Here is a 25,488-nt window from a genome sequence, read left to right as displayed (position 1 = left end):
CCCAGTTTTTTATATGAATCTTGACAGATAATCTGGAAAAGTCACAAAATCTTATTCCACTGAGATGAAGGGGAACATGTTTTTAAACTAATGAAAAATGGCTTGGGGTAGGATTGACCCCAAGGGTCTTATTAGGGTTAAACATGAAGTGTTGCGGCAGTAACAAACCCATTGCAAAAAATAATAAAGAATTTTTTTTTTATTATGACATGTCCACTGTAGTAGACAACAAGTCTTTAATATTCTGAATTACATCCATCTTGATTCAGTGTTTTTGCCATTTGATTAAATTTTCACATTTATTTTTACATTCATTTTTATTTTCAATTTCATTTTCACCACAATGAGCAATTAAATGTATGAGCTTTAAATGAGATATTTGATCCAAGATGATATTTGATGTGGCATTCTGACGTCTTGGAGAAACAGGAACATGTTGCTTTTATTCCATCTCACAAATGTTCATTGCTCAGGCGCAGTGTGATCGCCCCAGAGCGTGTTTCAGAAGGAGAGACGTCAATTGCACGACCACTCGCCTTCATCTGCCTTTGTTAAAGGGACAGTAAGTAGGGTTTTAAGTGTTTTATTAATCAAAATCAATGTCTTTATTTATAAATATGTCCCCGTTGGTGTGAAATAACCTCCGCCAGTGATCTGACTTTTTTCTTTGTAAGCTTAGAATTTCTGCTCTCATTAAACGGGTAAGTCCAGGGAGGCTTTCATGTCGTTCCGCCATATTTGATAAACTATAATAGCAGAGAGGGACAAAAAGCACTAGCCTAACAACGCATTTCAACAACACGTTTTCAGTGAGTTCAACACGCATTTGGAAAAGCGAGGCGCTAGAGAGCACTATTCGTTTGAATGCAAAATACAATTTCACCACTAGATGGGAGTAAATCCTACTTATTTTCCCTTTAAAACCTTACGGTGCTTTCACACGGGCCGTAAGCGTTAACGCTTCCCATTCACTTTTAATGGGTGACGTCATGCGTTGCCGAACTTTATTTGCACCGCGTCAGTGCCGTTGCTCGCGGCAGAAGTTGAACATTTCTCAACTTTTCAAGCGGCAACGTGTGCGTAACCTAGGCAGAGCCAGCCAATTACGTATATGGAAGACCGAAGCATAGGTTGCGGCCACTGTGATTGGCTGTTGGCCGCGCTTCAGACAAGCCTTCCGTCAAGCGTTAACGCTTTCGCCCCGTGTGAATGTACCGTTATGATGCGCGCAGCAGGGTTACGTGAATGTCTGAACTACACCAGCGACAGGTCAACTAAGCAATATGATAGGCATGTGAGAGGGCTGTGTGTCATCGCGCACCAAACGACTCAAATAAAAACACAGACTTAAAGCAACACTATGTAGTTTCCATGTAAAAATGACTTACAGCTCCCCCATGTGGTTGAAAAGCGCAACAGTGCCTGGTATCAGACACTCTTCTGCAGGCAGGGGGAGGGGCAGGGCTGTGTGCTCTACCCTCCACCGCCACTTTCAGAGTGTGCTTGTAGCAGCTAGGAGGCTGCTCAGGTTGCAGCAACAGTACAATTTGTCCAGTTAAAAGTTGTTCTATCACTGAAATAATTTTAGAGACATTATTTAAAGGTAAAAAACCACATAGTGTTGCTTTAACATTACGATGGGTTCCAGTGTTAAGAGAGAGCTTTACTTCCTGCTTTGTTCAAAACAATCACATCCTAACGACGAAAGCGCACCCGGGCTCGGAGCGTTAAAAGTACAGTGCATGCATCTGGGGGAGTAGGGAGGGTGGACAATCGCACTGGGGCATGGTTTTGTTTGGATAATATGAGTGCGCCCTAGACGCTCACGTTCACAAAATACTTGCAAGACACACTGATTACACATTGGATTAAGTGGATTGGATTGAGTATCTGACAAACGTGAGCATCTCTTTTATCATAAAACCCTTATCTGCAGCAGACATATATAGTTGACATGATGCACATAAGTTTTTTTTTTTTTATATTTTTTTAGGGCCTTTTATGCCTTTATTTTGGATAGTGTTGTAGTACAGAGTTGACAGGAAAGTGTTGGGTGGAGATAGGGGAGTAGGACCGGCAAAGGACCACAGAGCCGGGAATCAAACTCGGGTCACCGAGTGCGCTATATGTCGGCACACTAACCACAGGGCTATTGGCGCCGACACGATGCACATAAGTTGACATGAGGTGCTGAACACATACAGTATTTTGACATAACAAGCTAAATACATGTTGTGATGAGCACCGTGCGCCCTCAAAAAAGAAGTGACCGGCCGCCACTGTTGGTGATGTCAGCCAGAAGGTTATTTTATGGAGGGATTACATTTGAATTAAAAGTTATGTTGACAATTTTTTTTCTTTGAAATGAAGTGCACGGATGTGAGACGAAACACATAAGACCAGGAGTGTGAATTAAGTAAATGGGGTCAACTTTAATTGTTGGCTAAATCCAAATCTTCCTTTGGAAGTAGGCACCGTCTCGGCACTGAGGCATGTCAGAATTTGCCACTAGCAAGATTCAACATGAAGCGAGGCACTCTGATGAATGAAGGTGTGATTACGGATAGCCAAGACACATAGGGTACTTGTGAAATGATGTACTTCAGAGAGGTGTAGTCCACTATATTGCGGCCTGGAAAGATATGGTATTCATTAGAAACAGTTTGTTACATTTTATTTAGTTTTGTTATGTCTAGAGATCTTTCTGTACCATCAACATCCTTTAAACCATAGCACCGAGCCAGGTCACAGGTCATCAGCACTTTCCCAGTCATTGACATGAGATTCTTATCTTTGGTCAATAAGCATAAAACACAAATGTGTTAGCAAACATCTTATTTAAATAACAATGTTGGTCATTTCATGTTAATTATTATCATGTTAACTCATTAAATCCTAAGAAAATCCAACCTTTGGCGAGCTCAACAATGCACTTCCCACTAAGCTCTGTGGTCTCACCATTAGCGAACATGTCCCTAAACTGAGAAAGACAAATTGTGAATAAGTATTGATGAAGGATGTTTTGATATAGTCATTTTTATTTGTACAATTAAATTGTCCCAGCTTAGGAATTTAAAAAAAATGCTATTACTGTTATTAAACTATTAATATTATACTTAATAATAGAAAGACAAGTGTGTTTGCCTGCATGCACTTACAAACTAAAGGCCTAAAAAATGAAATATACCAAAATATGAAAATTTTATGGATGTGTTCGGTTTCGAAGCTTCGCCACGTTTACCCCGATAAAACATGATAGCATTTTATTATGTTGTTTTTTTATTGTTTATGTTCAACTAAACGAATGGATGAGTAAATTATAATAATTTTATATATTGCTGAACTATTCCTTTAAGGCAGGGGTCGGCAACAGGCGGCCCGCGGGCTAAAAGTGGCCCGTCAGCAATATTTGGCCCACCGGATTAATTTGAAGTCCGTTTTTAAAATTTTTTTTTAATCAGACTTTTTTATTTTACAATAACAGTTTACAAAAATGGCCCCGTGTATCATTCCTTCATTCGTTTTTTCAAATCAAAACCAAAAAGAAAATAAAGAAAAACGACTTGTTTTTCTATTATTTATTTCCTGAACTAAAATCAAACGACTCGTTTTCTGAATGTGCGCTCAGATCAAAAATAGAAAAAAATGAATGAAACGGGTTTGACAAATTTTAATTGAACACCTTAGCAGACATATACCAATGAAATAATTTATAACAGATCAGGTACTATTAGATTACAGCCGTTTTAATAAGGGTTTGAATAGCAACCATGCTCTCCTGTAAGTCTCATTCGCTTACAGTCCGACTTTTGAACTTTTTTCATTATTATTTATTTGCGTATAACACACTGACAAATAGCAAGAATGTCCTGAAAAAAAATGCTTATAATAGCTATCTTAACGGGCCGCTTTTTCTCGTTCTCTTTCTCTACCAGCGCATCCGCGATCATAACTGTCATTAGAGTTTGAGCATACTTCTAAAACACAATCGATCAAATAATTGCAGAGGTATGACTTCATGAATCATTTGCAAATTTATCTCGTAAATCATGTCAATTCATCACGCGTGAAGACGTTAAACTCCGTGACATTGCAAATTACTGAAAAGTAATTGCTGGCTTTTAGAAACCACTACAAAATATGATAAAAATAAACTCTTTTACTGCAGTAATATTTTAACTAATACACTTTTAAAGTAGATTTGAAAGGAGTACTGTTGTGTTCTGCTACTTGAACTTGGGGCTCGAGCCCGACCTAAGGTTCGACCTGCCTTCGAGATCGTTTACCGTTAATTATTAAGACTAAATGGGCAGATTCGTTAAAAAAATGAAAGTAATCCGCCAAAATATGGTTTTACATGTCTATTAAAATAAAGCTATTATTAATTTTCCTAACGCATAGTTCTTTGATCTTTACCTCCGTTTAAAACGTTATAAATTTGGCAAAGGAGGATGTTCAGCAATTTGAACAGCAACTCCGCAACCGTTCGGTTTATGATGGTGAGAAATTTGAGTGAGAGGCTTTGTCCTATTAAATTTATTATTTATATTTCATTATAAATACAATGAATACAATGTTAAAATAATATTTTTATTGGCACGAACACAATTTTTGTATAACATTTAAAATTATCTGTCTCTTTTCGTTAGAGGCATTTGAATGTGAGATTCTGGAAACGTGACGTTAAGTTTTGCGGACCCGTCAGGTCGGGAAATAAAGCGGGTGAACACAGAGTGTATTTTAAGCGGTTTACTGAATAGAACCTTGTCGGAGCTGGACAAAAAACAGTCCAGCGGAGACCTCCTTAAACCTTAGGTGTGTATGTGTGTGTCCCGGATAAATATGAATAAAAAAAGGAATAGTTCAAAAGTCGGACTGTAAGAGTATTTCATGAGAGAATAAATGCCTGTAATATTACCACTATAGTACTTGATCCGTTTAAAATGATTTCATTAATATATTATGCCTATAAAGGAGTTAAATAAAAAATAGTCTAATCCAGTAATACATTTTTTTATCTGAGCACACAATCAGAAAACCCGTGGTGGTTAATTTTTTCATTTTTGTTTTTAATTTGAAAAAAAAACGATTGAACGAATGATACACAGACACATTACCATGTTTTTAGCAATTTTTAATGCCGTCTTTCGTCTTTTAAATAGGAAATAAAGACAATGTTTCTTGACAAAAGATCAGATAGCCTATACTAGACTAATTCAAAATAAGACGTAAGTGTGCCAACAACAGTTGGCCCGCCATCTACTGGCTAAAAAAAATATTGGCCCGCGGCCAAAGTTACTTGCCGACCCCTGCTTTAAGGACTGTGATTAAGGTCAAATAAGGATGACTTACTTTTGGGTCAAAACCAGAAGATGTCTCACTCTGAGATAACTTTTGGGTAATAAACTCGGTCTGAACCGCTCCGGGCCAAAGGCTTATAGAAGCGACACCTCTCTTTCTCAGCTCTACTGCTGTATCTGCTGCCAGTCTGTCACACTAAAGACAAAGAACAAACAAAACTGTTTTTAAAGCTATGTTTAAACAACAATGTAATAAAAAACTGAAGTTTTTCCTTTTATGTATTTCCTTTTAATTTCACTTACACAACAATTATGTTAAAAAGATCTGCGTTTACATGGATCCCCAAAAATGACGAAAAGCGCTGTACTATGCACATTCTTGTACAAACAATCAGATGGAGTGCATGCCATCCCCATTATCACAATTTGCATTTTAGGTAGTTTACACGGACAGCAACACATGGTTTTCAATAGCGTGCACTTTGAAACCCGTCTACCAAAGTTTGCATTTTTAGTACCCCAAAACGCCGTTGTTGTGTAAACAAGCAACCAAACCGCATGCAACCCTTCCCATTTTTGGTTAGAAACATTGTTGTTTAAATAAACAGCCCCTTGTTAATATGCCTCAGAATGTACATAGACTCACACGCAGCCTTGCCGACCCCATAGGCTACGTTAAAGACGTAGCGTAGACCACCCATGGATGATATAACCACAATCAAGCCACTGCCTTGAGCCACCATCATTCTTGCAGCATACACAGAGCAGAAATAGTGACCCCTGTAAAAACACAAAGGGTGATTTTTTTGTTACTTAATATAGTTTAAGTTTATTTTAAAGGAACATGGCAACTTTTTGGGATTTTAGCTTATTCACCGTATCCCCCAGAGTTAGATTAGTCCATACATACCTTTTTCATCTCTGTGCATCCTTTAACTCTGTCTGTCGCACCCCTGCAAGCCTAGCTTAGCACAAAGACTGGAAGTAAATGGCTCCAGCTAGCATACTGCTCCCAATAAGTGACAAAATAACGTTAACATTTTCGTATTTATATGTTGTGATAACAAGGTAATTTGAGACACAGCCATCTTTTAACCGTATACATAAGCACTGCTACTTGGGTGAAGTGAACTCTCTGCTCCTCTCTCCCTGGGCTTCTCGGGTGCTGCCTTCTAAGAATATAGTTCCCAGTATGTATACTGTTAAAAGATGGCTGTGTCTCATATAATCTTGTTATTTGTACACACTGTGACTATTAGTGATGAGCGAGTCACTCGAAACTCGGATCATTTAACCCGATCCCTAAAATGACTCGAGAACCATGAGTCCTTAGTGACCATTAACCCGAGTCAGTTGAGTCCTCTCAGATTTTGCTTTAAAAATGAGAAATTGGATCAAACACAAAGCTCTTCAAATGTTTACAACAGAATTACAACACATAACTCTACATAAGCTGCATGTTCTATAACTTGAAACAACGAGTTAATTTACATCACCAAATGTCGACTGGGGGTACCGAGTGAGCCAAAAGCTCACTCGTAATTTTCTGCAGCTGTGAGTCCGAGTACAAAGGGATTCGTGCGCGCGACAATGAGTTGGTCGGCGGCTCGGGGATTCACACAGAGAGTGACTCAACTCATAGAGCTTGAATCCTGGACTAGGAGAAACGAGCCTTGCTCGTATTAATAACCCACTGACTCATGTAGGCTAATCTGTTGCAATATTTGACTGACTGGCACAATGTTTTGGGTAGAAGCTGTAAATGTTTAAAAAATGTAAATACGAGGACTGTTGCAGCAGTGCTGTTGGAAAGATCCGCCACCGACGGACGTACACGGCTCCTCTTGTTGACTGAGTCACTCAGAGTGACGTGAGTGGTTCACTCACAGGACCCGTGCAGGAGCGGGCGAGCGGCTTTGTCTGGGACTCACTCACAAGATCATGTTCTTGCGCGGATGAGTGACTGTGTGGCTGCATTAGCCGAAGCCTATCGTGGATCTTGTAAGTCAATCTGAAACAGGACACGTTCCTCTCACGTCCCAATTCAACAAAGCCTCACATCTTTTAAACGTGGTGTTGATATATTTGTCGTTATGAAATGAAACTAAACACACACCGAACTTTTACAATTATGTTATTGATAATGTTACCACGGACATGCATGTTTTTTACAAGTTCCTCAGGTCACATGAGCCCTTTTTTGCGAGCAGAGGAGTCGTAGACTCGTAGCTGCATGCGTGATCTGAGTTGCTTGGTTGCATTAGTATTAGCGATTGGAAGTTCTGACTATACAAATCACAACATATAAATAGGAAAATGTTGGCATTATTTTGTCACTTATTGGGAGCAGCAGGCTAGCGGTAGATGCGTCAGACAGAGTTACAGGACGCACATAGATGAAAAGGGTATGTATGGACTTATCTAAATGGGATACAATGAATAAGCTAAAGTCCAAAAAAGTTAGCATGTTTCTTTAATAAATAAAAATAATCCAATAAGTTATATGTTTAATATTTAAAAACAACAAAAATTTAAATGTTTTTGCCCAAAATGCTAAAAACATGAAGCCATAAGTCTCAACTAGTTCTGATCCGAATTTTAAAGGAGACATATCATGAAAATTTTATTTTTCCATATTTAAGTGCTATAATTGGGTCCACAGTGCTTCTATCAACCTAGAACATGTGTAAAAGATCAACCCAGTAACTTGGTTTTGGTAAACCATTCTCTGCAAGCATGTGAAAAAATATGTAAATTTTTTGGCAAATTGTAATTTGGCTCCCCTTGTGATGTCAGAATGGGGATAATACCACCCCTTATCTGCACTTTCCAACCACAGCACTGCCATTTAGTGCTGAGATCAACTCATTTGCATTTTAAAGGACAAACCTAAAAACACCAAAGATTTATTTGACATCTTAAAAAAGTCTTGTGAAATGTCCCCTTTGAATTAAAATGACAAATTGTGACATTTTTAGTAGTTTTACCAACAAAGGCCTCTAGATGTCAACGGTTTGCTGCCAATTTTTTTTTTTACAAATTATCACAAATTAATAAATTACTGTCATTGCCTTACTATTACTGCAAAAGGGTTTTAAATATGAAAACTAGGTTCTTGGAGCTTTCCAATGATATGTAGTTTGTCAAGATTTTTGAAGATTTATAACAACAGGATATTAGTGATATAAACATGTAATACCAAGTAACATTTTAGAAAATTACTCTCAATGTCTCATTCTTTTCTCAGTAATGAAATATGAAAACTACATTCTTTTCATCAATATATAGTTTGTCAATATTATTTTAGGTTGAATGGATATTAACTCATTCTCCGCCAGCATTTTTCAAAACAGTTTGCATGCCAGCATTTTTGTGATTTTCACAAAATGCCTTCCAGGAAAATTTTCATCTATAAATATATAAACATACAATATATTTAAAATGAAAGAACAGACCCTCTGCTTTTAAACAAACAAATAAACAAACAAAATTGGAAAGTTTCATCCTATCTTCATTTGTTCTCTTTTTATCACCTCTTAAATATGGGTAGGTTTCTTAAAAAATAAAAAATTTCGAGCAAAAAGCTGAAATAATTGCATTTTTGTAAAGGACTTTGTTAGAGATCTGATTCAGAATGATGATCAAAACATACAAAGAGTTTATAATATTGTCGAACTAGCTCATGCGTTTTTATAAATTGGGTAAGTGGATAATAACGGGATCATAGATTATGGTAAAAACTCATCAGGGAAGGGTTAGTGGCAGGAAAATGTTTTATCTTAATTGAAGATATAACTCGTCAATGGCAGGGAAAGAGTTAAGTGTTAAAAATATGTTAACAAAATGACATTTTAGAAATTCCTCTCACTTTATACTTTTTGCAAAATGGTGATAAGACTAGACACTTAGAGCTTTCCAATAATTTATAGCTTGTCAAGATTATTTTGGGACTAACATATTAATGGTAGTACACATTTGGGCCCACCCGTAGGCTAGTGTTAAACTGCTATAACTATTTTTATAATTTTCAACTACAGACACTTCAGTGTAAAAAGTTAGAGTGTCTTCTTTAAAACAAAAATTAGGCTTCTACAACAAAGAATCCCAGAGCTCTATTAATTTAAAGGTCTTTACTATTTCAACAGTTGACAGTTGAAGGGGTTAATGTCGTGTAAAAATAAAGTATACCTAAGACCTGTGTTGTTGATGGTATCAGAACTTCTTTCCCGTGTTTTCAAAAATGGCCTGTGCACAGAGATAACCAACACTTGTTGTATGAAATAATATACAATGGTAATACACACAAGCACTAAATATATAAAAAGATATTTTCAGAAAGAATGGAATTGCCACATATGTTGTGCAGTAACTGACCTGTACACCAGCATAAGCGTTATTCACCAAGATATCAAGCCTGCCATTTTGCTCACGCCGGACACGTTCAAACAGCTCCTTGATTTCATCCTCTTTAGATGAGTCACAGACTACTGGCAGACATTTGCCACCTCGCTGCGTCACCTTTAATCATGACAATAAAAGATGTATGTAAGAAATTTAAGATTCTTATACAAAAAGTCATTTGCTGTCTAATACTTAATCCTGGATGGTTGCCAGGATCAGGGTTGAAAAAAGGCGGAAAGTTTCCGGTAACTTTCCATGAGATCTTAATCTGGGCAATTTTGGAAATATTCATAATTTGTGGAAATTTTGGGAAATTTCTATAAACCATATATACAAACATAAATAAACATTTTGTTTGGTCATAAGCAGAATCCTGATACTTTACGATCATCAAGCCTTGATTTATTTGATACATTTCTTGCAGACTTCCTTTAAAAACATTAAACATTTTAATGTGCCTGTCCAAACTTTTAGGTGTTACTGTAATTCTGTATGATAACAGAAAAGTGTCTAGCAGAATGTAGAAATTATTAAAAAATGATTTGTGCATGTTATGGAAAAATGCAAGAACATGCAGGGGGTGTGGCCTCAGTGGCCCTTCAGTAAGCAGTGTGCATGTGAGAAATATGCACGGTAGAAATTAAAGAGAAATTGCATTAAATCTTGTTGTAGGGTACGTCACAAGATTTCAACTTTCAACTACATCCCTGTAATTTGTTAAAATTCCAGAAAATTTCCAGAATTTTGCAACCCTAGCCAGTACATTGCTTCGGATGTCTTCTGTGGGCAGACTAGGCCAAGTCAATTTTGCCCACATCCAAGTTTTAATCATCTTTAATTCTGGTCCTCAGGTTGGATTGGATTTTGGGTGAGGTGAAAACTGACAATCAAATGCATAAACAAGCTACATGATTTATGGTAACCTTTATGCAAACAGCACAAATGTTGTACAACTTGTTAGGGTATTTTTTTAAACTAAAACTTTGTAGTTTCAAACCTCAGCTGCTGTCTCCTTCAGAATCTTGTCCTGTCGACCAGTGATGTACACGGTGGCACCAGCCTCAGATAACTGAAGAGCAATACCTCTTCCAATTCCTCTGGACGCACCAGTCACCACACAGATCCACCCAGATAGTGCCATCTGACAATAGAGAAAGACAAGGCAGACCGACAAACAGGGTTTTAAAAGAAGAATTGAGACTATGTTTACATTAGTGCATTTTTTTTAAACGCATTACTTCTGCTATGGTTATGCCAACTTTGAGTCTTCGTGTAGGTGTCGGCAATTGCCCCTTAAATGAAGGGCATGCATCAGAAAAATTGGAAATGATGGACAATAAATAAACAACAGGAATATAACAGCTAGTAAAATGTTTTTGCAGTATTGTTTCATATTAATGCTTTTTAATGAGGACTGTAAACAAACTTTTTTTTAAGTTATATTTTTTGGCCGTTTTGCCTTTATTACCAGTGAATGAGGAGAGGACAGGAAAGTACAGGGAGGAGAGAGGGGTCGGCAAATGACCACGAGTCAGGAATCGAACTGGGGTCACACGGAAATTATGTGACATATTTCCCTCTTTGTGTGACACATCCGTTTCAATAGGCAGCCGATAGAAAACAGTGTAGTGGGAGCACGCATAAAACATGATTTAAACAGTTATGGTAAATATTTACTACACCTGCCATTTGTGAACCAGTGTGGAGATGAAATAAAGAAGTGTCCTGATATATCATATGAAGATATATTCAATAATTTTGTGTTGTTGCTCAGGGGTGACGGGTCTTTAATGCGCAAATATAACAGCACAGAGACATACCAGTATCTTTACAATGAGAAAGTCAGTGTTTGTACATGAAATAGACCAAAAATTTGTGTTTTTAACCTTTTCAGGCGTATGTTAAAAATGTCCCAACTGTCTCCTTGTTGCGAGTTTTTTTTAAATGGCAATGTTTAATTTACTTGTTTAAGTTTTTATGGCGGCACATCAAGCTTCACAGAATCCAACAATCAGCAGCATCTTTCTAATTCAACACATTGTACGTTATTTGAACAAATCATAATAAACATATTAAACTACTACATGTATTCAGTATTGTTTTCGTTTTATGAAAATATTATTACATCGCTCCACACACTAGATGGGACCATGAGCTTATGAAATTATTTACTTTTTCATTTAAAACATAACAAAAGTACACGCAAACACATTATGAACTATTATAAACATTAACTAAGCAGATTATGTGGTATACATTCTGTACTGTAATCGCATTTTTGTAATAATATACAATAGCAGAATAAATAAACCAGCTAATTCAGTATATTTTTATCAGCATGATATTAGTTGTTTTTAAACAATTATTGTATTTATTGTTTACTGGCAGCTTCTATGAAAGGTTTTACTGGATGGATTTGTAAATACAGATCATGGGTGAACGTGAGCCACATACACATTCAGCTCTTGTGCATGGATTATGGTTAAATGTTTTGTAGAGATTTACTGCGTTTGTACCAGCTATTATGGCAACCTCTAAATGCACAAATTATGCCGGTCTTCCTGAATTTCATAATAAACATTAAACAGCCAGTCAAAATGGCACACTTGTGTCGTGTCCCTCGCATTACGACTACCATTAGCTTTAGTGGCTCACCGGAAGTCTTACACAAAAAAGATCAAAGATGGCGCCGCCCACATTTACGTCAAAACTTAGGTGGATATAGCAGTTTGTCCATTTAGGGATAAAGTAGGAACATGGTGACTTTCATGTAAGGGGACCCGTGGTGCATGTAGATAAAAACGACTCATTCTAAGATAATAAAAACAATACAGTTCATTATGTAAGGTTATGTATAGAATATTGCATTTCCGCTTGATGAGGTATGCAGCCTGCATATGCGACCTACGGAGGCTGCAACCTTCGGATTGAGAAACGGCCAGAGAGAGAGAAGCCCGTCACCCTGTGGTCACATTGCACTGTTTCCTACTTCCTCGAGAGGGGACACTATTGACTTCCTCAACCAAAGTTACATTCATTAAGCAAAATGTCCAAACAACACATTATAAACGTTACATCTAACAAAACCCGGGTGTTAAACGTGATGGAGAGAAAATAACGCTCGTGTAATTAATTTAAAATAAGAATAACGTTACTCCGCTTACATACGTAACAAAACCTGATATGTAACAATTCAATGAATGCAAGGACAACAGTCACGGATTGGCAGCAAACAATACCACACTGCAATTTACCTCAGGTAAACGTTATTTGTCCGTCAGGAGGTCTTTCCAGGATCTGAAGTGAAATCTGTACTATAGTCAGAGTCTTGTGAAATGACCCGAGTGTTTGTTATGACCGTAATTCCCGTAATACGTCTAATATAAGGACAATCGTTTTACTCAAAAGAGCGTAGTTCCTACCATAGATATGTATAAAGGCTAGATGTCTCACCCGCGCTGCTGGCCAATTGAGTGGAACGTCCGCATTTGGCGGCCATCTTACCACAGGCAGCGCGCTCACTCGTAGCATTGAGTTTTAATGGTGCAGGTACATTTAAATGACCATAACTTTCTTAATTTTCTACCGATTTTCAAACGGTTTAGTTTGTTATAAACATCCAAGATGTAATTATGACACTGCATACTTATACAAAAAAGTATGGAAACATGTTAAAGCATCCTGAATTATAGCCACGTTAATAAAGTTTGTGAGAAACCAAACTGTTTAAAAATTGGTAAAAAATTTAGCATGGTATGGTCATTTAAAAGTACATGCACCATTAAACTCAATGCTACGAGTGAGCGAGCGCCCTGTGGTAAGATGGCCGCCAGGCGATGACGTTAGAGACTCCACCGTAACACATCTAGCCTTTATGCATATCTATGGTTCGTACAGCTCATACACCCTACCTGTCAGCATTTCCTTTATTTTGAATTCATTCACCTTTAGGTTTAACCACAAAAAAGCCAGTATTCTTTTATGTGAAACATTTTCTTTCACGTGTGATTATAAAGATCATTGTTTAAAGGGCAGCTGTATGCAATATACTGTCCACAGTCCACACTGTAAACTATGCGAGACGAATCTGAAATCAAGACCATGGAATTAGTTAAGCACCGCCAAACTATCTGCTTCCTCTAACATACTACATGTGCACACTTGTTATATTATTCATTTAACCACAGATACGTGCAACTTATACGTCTCAAAAACGTATAAATCATTAAATTACTGCAGAAATGCAGTAATGTGAGTCATGTTATTTACCTTTGTAAAGTCAAAGTCCAAAATGTGACCTCTGTATGTCCTGTGTGTTGCCCTCCATGTTATTAGAATAACCGAGACAGACAGATATACTGTATATTTACTTGTGTTTAATTTGACTGAGTTCTGGGGTAGATTAATGAAATGATATTATGGCAGCAGGATATTTGCCATGACTGGTTGAGAATAATCAGCATTTGCCTTGCCTGACTTCTGTACATGACAGCTTTAAAGAGATAGTTCACCCAAAAATGAAAATTCATATTGTTACATACCTGTATAAATGTATTTGTTTTGATGAACACGAAGGAAGATATTTTAAGGAATGTTTGTAACCAAACTGTTTGTGAGCCCATTCACTTCCATAGTAGGAAAAAGAGTACTATGAAAGTGAATGGGGCTCACAAACAGTTTGATCAGTGGAGGCCGGTGACTTCTTTTTCAAGGGCACACGATGCAAAGCTCGTCACAAAACGTATTTAGCTGGTCATGTGTGTGGTTCGTCATTTCAAAATATGCGTTTGGCGTGTCATGTGAACCATGTGCATCATGCGTCATGTCTGCTGCAGACGCGTCTAAAGGGTTTATGATAAAAGAGACGCTCACGTTTGCCAGATACTCGCTTAATCTCATGAGTAAATTGAGTTTAGTGTTAAGTGGGTGTTTTGTGATTATTTTGTGAATGTGGGCGTCTAAACCGTTTAGTCACATGTGCAGCAGGCACTTATTTTGATAAGACGCTAGCACATGATTCACTTGTTGCAACAAACACATATTTTGCAATAGAGACAGAGCGCCGTTATGCAAATTTGAAAACCACGCCCACCGGGGGGGAAATCAACCCAACCGTCTCCATTGACTTTGTATTGCGAGAAGCCGCCTCCTTGTCATTTCTGGCTTATAACAAAAAACTGAATAATGCCTAAAAGCTGCTGTGTGGCAATATGTACAGCTAACAAGCCAAAGAACCCAGAAATAAGTTTTTATAAGCTGTCGAGCCGTAAAACCCAGCCTTTAAGGAGAATAAAGTGGATCGCCGACTACGTTTCCCCCTAGTGGACGCAGTTCTACTAATAGAAGTACTATGAAAAGTTGCCTGTATCCATTTTTGTGTCTTTAAACGCTCGTTTTTTGGGGTCGACAGCTTACAAAAACTTATTTACAGATTAAACTTAAAAACAGAATAATACCTAAAAGCTGCTGTGTGACAAGGTGTACATCTAACACGCCAAAAAAATAAATAAATAATTTTTTATAAGCTGTCGACCCCAAAAAACGAGCGCCCAGACACAGAAATGGAAACAGGCAACTTTTCATAGTACTCCTATTAGTAAAACTGCGTCCAATAGGGGGAAACGTAATCGGCGATCCACTTTATTCTCCTTAAAGACTGGGTTTTACGGCTCGACAGCTTATAAAAACTTATTTCTGTGTTCTTTGGCTTGTTAGCTGTACATATTGTCCCAAAGCAGCTTTTAGGCATTATTCAGTTTTTTGTTATAAGCCAGAAATGACAAGGAGGCGGCCTTTTGCAATACAAAGTCAATGGAGACTGTTGGATTGCTTTCCCCCCCGGTGGGCGTGGTTTTCAGGTTGTGACGCGCTGCGCTCTGTCTCTATGACCATCAAATGTGACCGTATAGTGATGGTTGGGGTTAGGATTGGGGTTGGGATTAACTTGATGTACTTCAATGACATGGTCACATAATTTGATGGTTACACAATTCGGAAAATAAAATGTCATGGATGTTTATCGAAAGTTTAATCTTTATAATAAAAGCAGTGGGTCAGATGTTTTTGCTCTTATCAGGTGTTGTTGTTATAACAAATAGTATTATAAAAAAGAAGATGCATTTATATGAATAGTTTTTTAGACCAACTATCATTTTTCCATGATCTCAGATATCCATAAAGTAATAAAGGTTTTCAAGCTATTACACAAACCATTGTAAAATCAGAAAGGTATTTTCATACGCCCAATGTTAGCAGCACACAAAAAAATGTGAATCCTCCATTTTTTCTGGTGCCAGGTTCTGCATCTAGATTTCTTCCATTTTTGGAAATGTGAAAATTTCTGTTGTGTTGATGAGAAGGAAATTTCACAATTAAAACTGTCCTTGTCATTGACATTTGCTACATACAAAACCACCCTGTTATCTCCAAGCTCAGGTTTGGGTGTGCCGTAGATGCATATTTTCCTCTTGCACAACATGAATTATTTTTTGCAATGAAGATAACTGTTGTATTACCACACTGATATCATTAGTTAACTCTTGATAACCTTGCACCCAACCCCAGGTTGCTTGTTGAGGTCTGTACATGTAGACCAACTTTAAAGGGGTCATATAATGATATATTTTTTAAGATGTAAAATAAATCTTTGGTGTCCCCTAGAGTGCATATGTGAAGTTTTAGCTCAAAATTTATTATAGCATGTTAAAATTGCCACTTTGTAGGTGCGAGAAAAAATGTGCCGTTTTTGAGTGTGTCCTTTTAAATGCAAATTCCAATAGTACCGCCCCTTAAGGTGCAATGACACCCAAAACAGCACAATTTTGCACAGGTCTACAAAGTGGCAATTTTAAAATGCTATAATAAATTAAATGTGGGTTATTTTGAGATAAAACTTCACATACGCACTCTGGAAACTTACAAAATTTCATATTATGACCCCTTTAAAGCAGAAGACATTTCTGTCACAGGAAAAAAAAAAACTTTTACATGCTATTATAATGCTCAAAGATTAATTTTAAGTGATAAAATTGAGACTTTGAGATGATTTGGACACAAGCTAAATGATAATGTACATTTCCAGTCGCATACTTAAAATAATGATTTAGTGTTAAACTACACCTAGTATCCGTATTTATTTTATTACAGGTGGGTCCCTCCATCTGTGTATTCTAATGGGACCCCAGCTATAATTTACAATAGTTGTACACAATGAAGTCTTGCAGGGAGCTTATTCCGAATTGTTTTGAACAGAAATCTTTAGTGTCCCTACAGCCTAACTTATTGTACATCGCAAGAAATAATCAGATTACTTGTGAAATGACGAGTTACGCAATAGTCTGACCTTTATATATATAAAGCACTAACATCAAGAGCATCAGTCCTGCTGTCAGGTTTCTGTCACACACAATAATGATTTGGAAAGAGAAACTATTGCTTTGGTCTTTCTTTGTTTCAATCTTCCTGCTTCCACAGGCTAAATGTGGTAAGATTAACATGGCTTTAAATGATATTCTTCTTTGATAATAGAAAACAAGATTGTATGACAAACCACAAGAACGCTTTAATATTCTGATTATATTTTAGGTCCTGTGAATGCAGTTGAAGAGACAGTTTTGAATGGTGATCATTCAGCTCCCTTTGTGGTGGGTTTCAGACGCACATTTAACTTTTAGTGTCATAATGTGACAAGCATTGGCAAATGTGACGCTGGACCACAAAACCAATCATAAGGGTCAATTTTTTATACATCATCTGAAATCTGAATAAATAAGCTTTCCATTGATGTATGGTGTGTTAGGATATGGTAGGATAATCTGAAATAAATCTAAACATTGAGAAAAATCACAGCACATAATACTAATGATAAATATAGTTTTGAAATATTTATGTAGGAAATTTACAAAATATCTTCATGGAAAATTATCTGTACTAATATCCTAATGATTTTTGGCATAAAATATCTTTAATTTTGACACATACATGGCTATTGCTGCTACAAATATACCTGTGCGACTTATGACTAGTTTTGTGGTCCAGGGTCACAAATATGGTTTAATATACACATGTGATGTTGTTTCTAACTCAAAGATGTGAAGATAAAAATATAATTTTGTGCATTCATTTATGTATATTTAAGATTAAAGGCATAGTTCACAGCAAAATAAAAATTCTGTCATCATATACTCACCCTCAAGTTGTTCAAAACCAAATGTCTTTGTTCTGCTGAACACAAGGGAAGATATTTAGAGGAATGTTTCCAAACAGTGTTGGAGTATTATTGACTTTAGTATTTTGGGTAAATTATGAACATTTTTATTTTTGTGTGAACTGGCCCTTTAAGTAAAAAAGTGCACATGTTTAATATGAGCAAGATCACTTATTTTAGTCTAAAGTGAGATGTTACACATTTTAGGCACTCAAGAATCTTCTACAAAGAAAACCAAGAGCTGTAGAGGTAGGGTTGGTTATTACGCTTTACCATGCAATTTTACATGTGCTTTACATTATTTTAGGACATGTTAACACATTTTACCTTTCTCATTATCTTTCTGTCAACTACCAAGGACTGTTCAGGTATGTGCTTTTATTTTTTAATTATGGCAAATTAAGTTAACTTGATTTAAGTTTGGAAAACAGAGCTAGGTTTTACTCGACAGCAAAGAAAAAGCAGATTGTTTGCCGATTTCCCACAAAATCAGCTGCTCGCCCTTTTTCTTATGTGAAACATAAAAGGCATAAAAGCAATGTGCCGTAATGTGTCACTGTCAAATGCATTTATTCCCAACATTTTCCTAAACCCCTTAATAAAGCTCAAGTCTATTTACACATAAATAAAGTCTATTTACAAGTTTTCTATTTGAAATGAGGGAAACATGCATGCGTTATAGATCAGTGGTTCCCAAACTTTTTCAGCGTGCAGCCCCCCTTGTATACGGTGCATTCCTTCGCGGCCCCCCAAAGAAAATTAGTGACAAAAAACTAAACTCTAAAACTCAACATTTTAATAAAAAAACATTAAATTATACAAATATAGTGCTTTTGGTTAGTAGGCAGCCTTATTTTTTTTAGGTTTATTTACACAGAATTCATGATAAATTAATGTATTTCATAAAATGTCATAAAACTGGGGCCCCCCTGGCACCATCTCGCGGCCCCCAGTTTGAAAACCACTGTTATAGATGACAAAAAAGGACAAGTTTTGGGGAGACGATATACTTTGTAGGAATTCTGTGAATTAATATGCACAAACCAAGAGGCAATAATATACTCAACAAATGGAGAAGGGACGTCTCTACAAAGAATGTTTAATATTTATTTTATTTTAAGTTTTGTATGCACATTTATGAGGAAGAAACAACGTTATATGGACTTACACTGACTTTTATTACAATATTGAAATTTACATTTACTTAACTATGGGGAATAATTATAAAATGCTCTAAAAACTTTAACAGGACTTTGCATGGGTATTTAAACCACCAAATATTGACATCTAAGATATCAGTATGGGTAAAAACTTTACTTTTCTTAACAAGGTTAATATTTGCATGAAATTGCTCATAAGGTTAGGTTAGGGACTGACATCCATTATGTAAATTGTTATTAGTATATATTGTGAAGATTTGTATTCAGTTTTGTTCAGCTGTTATAATTCAATTTACCTTCTCTAGACCTCCAAAACAAGCTTGATGATTTGAAGATCAAATGTAGGGATTCTTATAAATTGGCAAAGGATAATATCGACGGTGAGTCTCTCTATCTCTTCTAATAGTGAACTAAAAGATTAACTGATCGCATTGTTCTGATGTTTACATATTTATCATGTCTACAGGTCTTAAAACCCAGCTAGATGATCTCTTTAAACAACTAGATACCACTAATAGTCCAGCCAAGGATGGTATGTGGAAAGATATATTGTTGAACATAAATCTCAACTATATAATAATGGTGCTTGGGAGATTTTTTACAGTGTATAATTTTTGTAATCAATCCTAATCCAAAATGAATTATAACCAGTGGTTGATGCTTCCGTTTACTCCTTTATCCCACACAGTTTTAAACATACTGCAGAAGATCACCGACTTACAAGAGCTGGATGTGAAAATAAACACAGAGAAAGATGGCACAAAGACCGCAAGTGTGTTTCAATACTCTTATTAACTTTAAACCTTTCTGTGAACGGATCATAAATTCACATGTTATTAATTTCAATTCATAAGGGCTTGAAGAGCGCCAGAGGGAAGCAGAAAAAGACTTAACGGAAATGAAGAAAGAGTTTTCAAGAAGTGTTGACATTTTCAAGCGGGCAGGTAGATACACTCACGCATACATGGAGCAACACCGCGATGATATTGCATTTCGAGTCTCCTTGCTCAATTTTTTTGACGAGAGCTTTTTTTCTAATGTAGGTTTAAAGATGAGCGCTGAGCCTTTAAAAAGCGATAAGGCAACATCATCCCTTCTCACAGGTATGGGCAAGCCGGCTTTCCACTGAGCCTGCATTTTGTTTATATGATTTGTCTTACTTGTAATTTGTATCAGTATAATTATAAAAGTGATCTATTTGTATCTAATCCGCAGAATTAAAGAAGTACCTTGAAGACAAGATCAAGCAACCAGGTGAACAAGATGGACTATCAAAGCAGGGTGAGAACAGTGCATTCGTACAAAATTTAAAAATTAAGATGACAAAAAACATACTTAAAGATTATGAGAGTCTGTACAAGTGAAATGTTTTTTAAAAAAAAAACACTATTTTAGTGCTGCAGATTGTTACAATGCAGATTGAAGTGATGGAGCTCATGACCCGTGCCTCTCAAATATACAAGACACAAGTACAGATCGATGGTAAGCGTTTTTAATTTGACATTGATCGAATATTTACTCTTAAAAATATCTATGATCTATATTCAGTCTAGCATTCATTAGGGTCGCCGTGATGCGATCCTAGATCAACCCTTTTTGTTGTTCCTGGATCAAAGTTTTAATAAAAAATAATAATAATACTCAAATAGCAAAAATACAGCTCTATATCCATTTTAGCATGAAATTAATTCATATTTTGTGTCTTTTGTGTTGTTGTTGATTTGGCGGAGGTTAAAGTTAATAAAACTATATTTATATACTATTGATTTTCCATTTAATCTTAACACGGTACGAGCACTTGCTTTATTACTGGATTTTCTTCTTGTCAGTACTACAAAAGCAGAATAATTAAGTGTTTTATATTGTAACAAGTCAGAGAGATGTTTCTGTACTGCTTATAAATATCAGAGGCGATATCTCCCTATGGGGCGGTTTCCCGGACAGGGCTTATCCTAGTCCAAGACTAAAATGCATGTTTGAGCTCCTTTAATTTATAAACACCTTGTCTAATTTCAACATATATCGGTGACATGGTTTTGTTTCAAGATGCACGCCTGTATTGTTTTTGTTAGGTATGTTTGTAAAAACTTCTTAAATGACCTAATATAAACAAGGCCTAGTCCTGGATTTATCTAAACCTTGCCCAGGAAACCACCCCAATGTGTCATGTCATCAGAAAATAAGTCCCAATGTATATTAAGCCAGTGTCCATAGACCAGTAAACCATTTGTGTATATTGTGAGTTAAAGCTTTGATTGTGTTTACAGTACGCAATATAACATGTGTTCATGTTTCACATGTAAAAAACGCGGTATTTTTCACACAATTGAATTATCTGTACACCGCTTTTTTCACTGTCCTAAAAACAGGCTGATGTCTTCCTTGAAGTCCCTCCTTAAGAAATACGCAACGAGTTCTGATTGTGTAGTTTGTTTAGTGTGTTGTGATTCAACAGCAGCTTAGCTTAGCAGAGATGTTTGAGCTGGTGACTGACGTATTCCTGTGGGCAGAGTTTAGACAAAAACTGTTTTACTGACGTCATTAAAGCAGGAAGGAGAGGGCTGCTGTCCAAACCGGTTGTTCACTATAAGCTTTGAAAGGCGAATTCTGTTAAAGAAAATATATCCCCTGGCGGTGAACTTTGAACTTGATCATTTTACAGGTATTATTTATGCCATTATAGCAACATTACACACTAACTAGGGTTTAAAAATGGGATCAGGAAGAACGTGACCTTTAAAAAAATAAATATATTTGAAAGCATTTATATTCACATCGCACTGGAAGAAAAACTTTGTTACAAACCTTTAAACATAAAAAGTTTGAAAAGGTTAAAAGTAAATATTCAGCTGTAAAAATATACCTTATAAACTTCTACATTTTGGCAAGTTTTTTTTGCCATATGGGTAGTAAAATTAGAAATGTCCTGTTACCCTGAAATAAATTTTTAAATATATGTTGATATTATGAAGGTTAAAGCTAAATATACTAGTAAACGATTGAAGTGGATCAAAAAAGTTAATCAAAGTTGTCCTATGACAGGAAAGGGTACACATATAGAGGGTATGCAAGTGACGTCACCTTCGGCGAAAGTGACTGCGGTTACACCCACTGAGTGGCAAAAGACAGAGAAGCAGCAATTGTGTACAGTTGGAAATCAGCAAAAACACAGTGAAAACGCATCTAAATTGGAAAAAGCTGTTGTGCGTTAGACTGTAGGCTACTAACAGATAAACAAGAATTCGGAGCTACTGTTTTAAAGACTGGCAAAAAACACCGAAAGGAGAAGTAAATAGATCGTTCATGCCAACATCCACAGACCACATGTGGGTTGACAAGTTGCTAGGGTCACTATCAAGCAGAGGTTTTATTTTTTTTAAGTATTTTTCAAGTATTTGTATTTTATTTATGTTTTTCTTTGTAAAACATACATTCCAAAGCATATTATCATAATTTTACTCTATTACATTTTATAAATAATACGTTTTTGTTTTACATTTAATATTTAAGTACATCAACATTACATACAACACAATTTAAATGTACTTGGGTATTAAATAAATGTTAATATGCAATATTAAAATACACAGTATGATTCTATGCTTTACAGTGTAGTGAAGTAAACTAATGTAACTCAGTATTCTCCACCTCTGCCATCAAGTCCGACTAAATTTAATTTAAGCTGATAATAGTCAGTTTTACTGGCGTTTTTTTGCAGCAGCCGCTATGAAAAACAGACATTTTATTGAACGTTTGCCACTCGACGGGGCGAATTCCGGCGTGGTCACGTGGAAGAGTGACGTTAATGCATACCCTCTATTGATTTTAGGACACTTTTATGAAGTTTTGATCCACTTCAAATGTAGACTTGTGTGTATATTGTTAAATTAAAAAAATATGATGAGGTGTGAACTTTTAAGCGAATCACTTGACAGATAAGAAATATAATCTATATAATTGTATTATCAGCGGTATAAACTTTACATATAATAAACTGAATTATTTTTATTACCTTACAATGAGACGTTCACATTTACTAGGAAGATGTAAACGTGTTTCTACAGTAGCCCCTAACGGACAAACTGTACTAAAAAGCGCGTTTCATTTATATCATGATCCTTCTACGATAGCTACCATTCGCGTTTTATTCATTTTACTCGTATAGCTGGCTTTTCTATTGTTCACTGTTGAGAGGGGGGTGCACCGTTCCCAGAAGTACTGCAATACCGGGTCGATGCGTGGAGTGGACGGAGCAAGCCCCTATTCCATCTCCCGTTTCCAAAAATCAATTTAATATATGGTCCCCGGGTAGGGGACGTATCAGATATTAAACTGATAAGAACAGATACTACACTTGATCTTAGCCAAAAGGCCGAGAAGCGATACCTACAAATGGTCAGGAGAAGAGACCCGATTCCTTAAAACAGGACATAGAATGACGGCAAAATGGTTTTTTGGTCATTTTCATCTCAAATCGTTTTTATACCAGAGGTAATCGAAAAAATACTTTCTTATGAACATTATATCTATACTAACAATCTATGTTTAGTTTTTTTGAAAGGCAAAACATTAGTCAACAAAAATTGGGGGAGGAGTTGATATTACAATGATCTACGGCTTCTCCAATCAGAAACACAGACACATTTACCTCAGTATTAGACAATGAAACTCTGAATAAACACAAAACCTGTTAAATGAACGTGAAAAGAGAAGCACTTACATCAGAGGAGCAGTACAACCTTTCAAGCGTGACCGATGTACAACGTTATATAGCAGTGTTTTAAAAACGGAACGCGTTTGCCACCCAGTGGACAAATACGGTATTGCAACAAAATCAATGACAGCGAACATGTTGTTGTGACCCAGTCTGTGAAAACCCAGCTCAAGTTATTTATTAAAGTCATTACAAAAACATTACTGGTGTGCATCTTGATACAAAATGGGACTTGCAAGCCGTTTTTAGTTCAGACAGCTCAAACATTGCGTTTTAATCTCGGTCTAGATTTAAGCCCTGTACAGGAAACGCAAGCTAAACTTTGTATTGACTGAACAAAATTTACGGGAGGTTTCCCAGACAGGGCATATTTCCCAAAAATGCAATTTAATCTTAACATATGTCAGCGCTATTGTTTTGTCTCGAGATGCACACTAATAATGTAAAAGATAAAGGGGAAAACGGTCACACTCCTCAAAACAAGTCTCAGGGAATTAACCTTTCACAAGTAAGACTGAACAGTTTTTTCTGGTTGTGTTATCATTATAACATTAATTTGATAGAGAGTTGGCAACTGCAGGCAGACTAAATCATGATTCAGCTGTGAATGTTGATACTATGTCTTAATATTGTTTGCTGGTTAGCTAACTTATTCATTGCTATTAGTGACATATTGGAGGTTTCCTAAAGAGAAAAAGATGAGAAGGCATTGGGAGGTATAGCTGAAAAGGGTTTTCCCTAAATATATATAGTTTACATTTTAAAAAAAGTAGAGACAGAATGAAAGACTGTAATAAATGAAGTAAGGAATAATTGAAAACGGGCCATTGAATTATAAGAAAATAATGCACACCAAGGTGGTAATGCGGCACGACGCGAAAGCGCAGTTGTGCATTATTTTCAAATAATTCAAAGGACCGGAGTCAATTATTCCGCTTATACCACGGTTACCACAAACATTGCTCTGGTCCCTATTTTTAAGACATTTGACAAGTTAGGTGTGCGGTTTACAGAAAAATAATCAACACGCATAGAACATTTCTCAGCCAATCAGAATGCAGCATTCAACAGACCCGTGGTATAATATAAAATTAATTATGCATTGATTATAAAATACATCCAAGTTTATATTCTCTACATAAAATATGCATTTGCAACTGTAACATGGTTGCATGCTGATTTCTACATTGTAAAAGGAAAAATATAAAGCATACTTTTATGTTTATTTCAGTGCACTCATAATATCAAGTTTTTATGCATCTTAAGTACTGTGTTTAATTGTGGGTGTAGGGGTTGCAGCGACAAAAAAAGTAGCGTGGCTGAATATAGAGGTCCAGATCATGTTAATGATGTTATTCATGAGCTCAATCATAAACCTGTGCTATGTGTTTGACAGCAAATACGAACAAACTTCAGCACATAAACAGCCTCCTGACAGACCTGAAAGAACAGAGAGAAGTGGCAATGGCATATGATGTAGCAAAATTTGGTATTTTTTTAGCTCAATTTTCTACACAAATCATTCCTCTGTAATTCACGTCATGCACAAAGAATTAATTTATTACCGCAGCATATCCATTTTCTGTTTCACAGATAAAAAGATTGCTACAGTGAAGAAAGAACATTTAAAATTGAATGATGAGCTGTCAGCTCTTCAACAAACACTTCGACAACTTAATGGTAGGCTACTAAGATTTAAAACAACAA

General features: G+C 36.3%; 2 protein-coding genes and 1 non-coding gene across 3 annotated transcripts in view; 1 reads left to right on the top strand and 2 right to left on the bottom strand.

Annotated features, from left to right (window-relative positions):
* Positions 1 to 1,996: 1,996 nt before the first annotated feature.
* dhrs1 (dehydrogenase/reductase (SDR family) member 1) lies at positions 1,997 to 23,811 on the bottom strand. Its single transcript, XM_073873231.1, is given in 10 exon segments — positions 1,997 to 2,632; positions 2,711 to 2,791; positions 2,911 to 2,980; positions 5,353 to 5,497; positions 5,949 to 6,080; positions 9,489 to 9,515; positions 9,517 to 9,545; positions 9,675 to 9,818; positions 10,699 to 10,842; positions 23,788 to 23,811. Coding segments are annotated over 9 exon segments (909 nt in total). The 5' UTR covers positions 23,788 to 23,811; the 3' UTR covers positions 1,997 to 2,495.
* LOC129443340 (uncharacterized) overlaps positions 19,208 to 25,488 on the top strand; it is a 21,370-nt gene continuing 15,089 nt past the window's right edge. Inside the window, exons 1-10 of the mRNA XM_055203841.2 lie at positions 19,208 to 19,211; positions 19,373 to 19,447; positions 19,534 to 19,599; positions 19,756 to 19,839; positions 19,922 to 20,011; positions 20,111 to 20,170; positions 20,283 to 20,348; positions 20,463 to 20,549; positions 25,178 to 25,270; positions 25,375 to 25,461. Of these exons, the coding sequence (XP_055059816.2) occupies positions 19,208 to 19,211; positions 19,373 to 19,447; positions 19,534 to 19,599; positions 19,756 to 19,839; positions 19,922 to 20,011; positions 20,111 to 20,170; positions 20,283 to 20,348; positions 20,463 to 20,549; positions 25,178 to 25,270; positions 25,375 to 25,461 (712 nt within the window). The remainder of the gene's footprint in view (positions 19,212 to 19,372; positions 19,448 to 19,533; positions 19,600 to 19,755; positions 19,840 to 19,921; positions 20,012 to 20,110; positions 20,171 to 20,282; positions 20,349 to 20,462; positions 20,550 to 25,177; positions 25,271 to 25,374; positions 25,462 to 25,488) is intronic.
* Positions 23,261 to 23,451, bottom strand: LOC129443517 (U2 spliceosomal RNA). Its single transcript, XR_008644182.2, has one exon. It is a non-coding gene; the product is annotated as a U2 spliceosomal RNA (small nuclear RNA).

This window comes from Misgurnus anguillicaudatus, chromosome 2, assembly GCF_027580225.2.
Source record: "Misgurnus anguillicaudatus chromosome 2, ASM2758022v2, whole genome shotgun sequence".
Classification (NCBI taxonomy): Eukaryota; Metazoa; Chordata; class Actinopteri; order Cypriniformes; family Cobitidae; genus Misgurnus; species Misgurnus anguillicaudatus.
The sequence above is the reverse complement of the archived record's forward strand: the minus strand, read 5'-3'. Positions and strand labels throughout refer to the sequence as shown.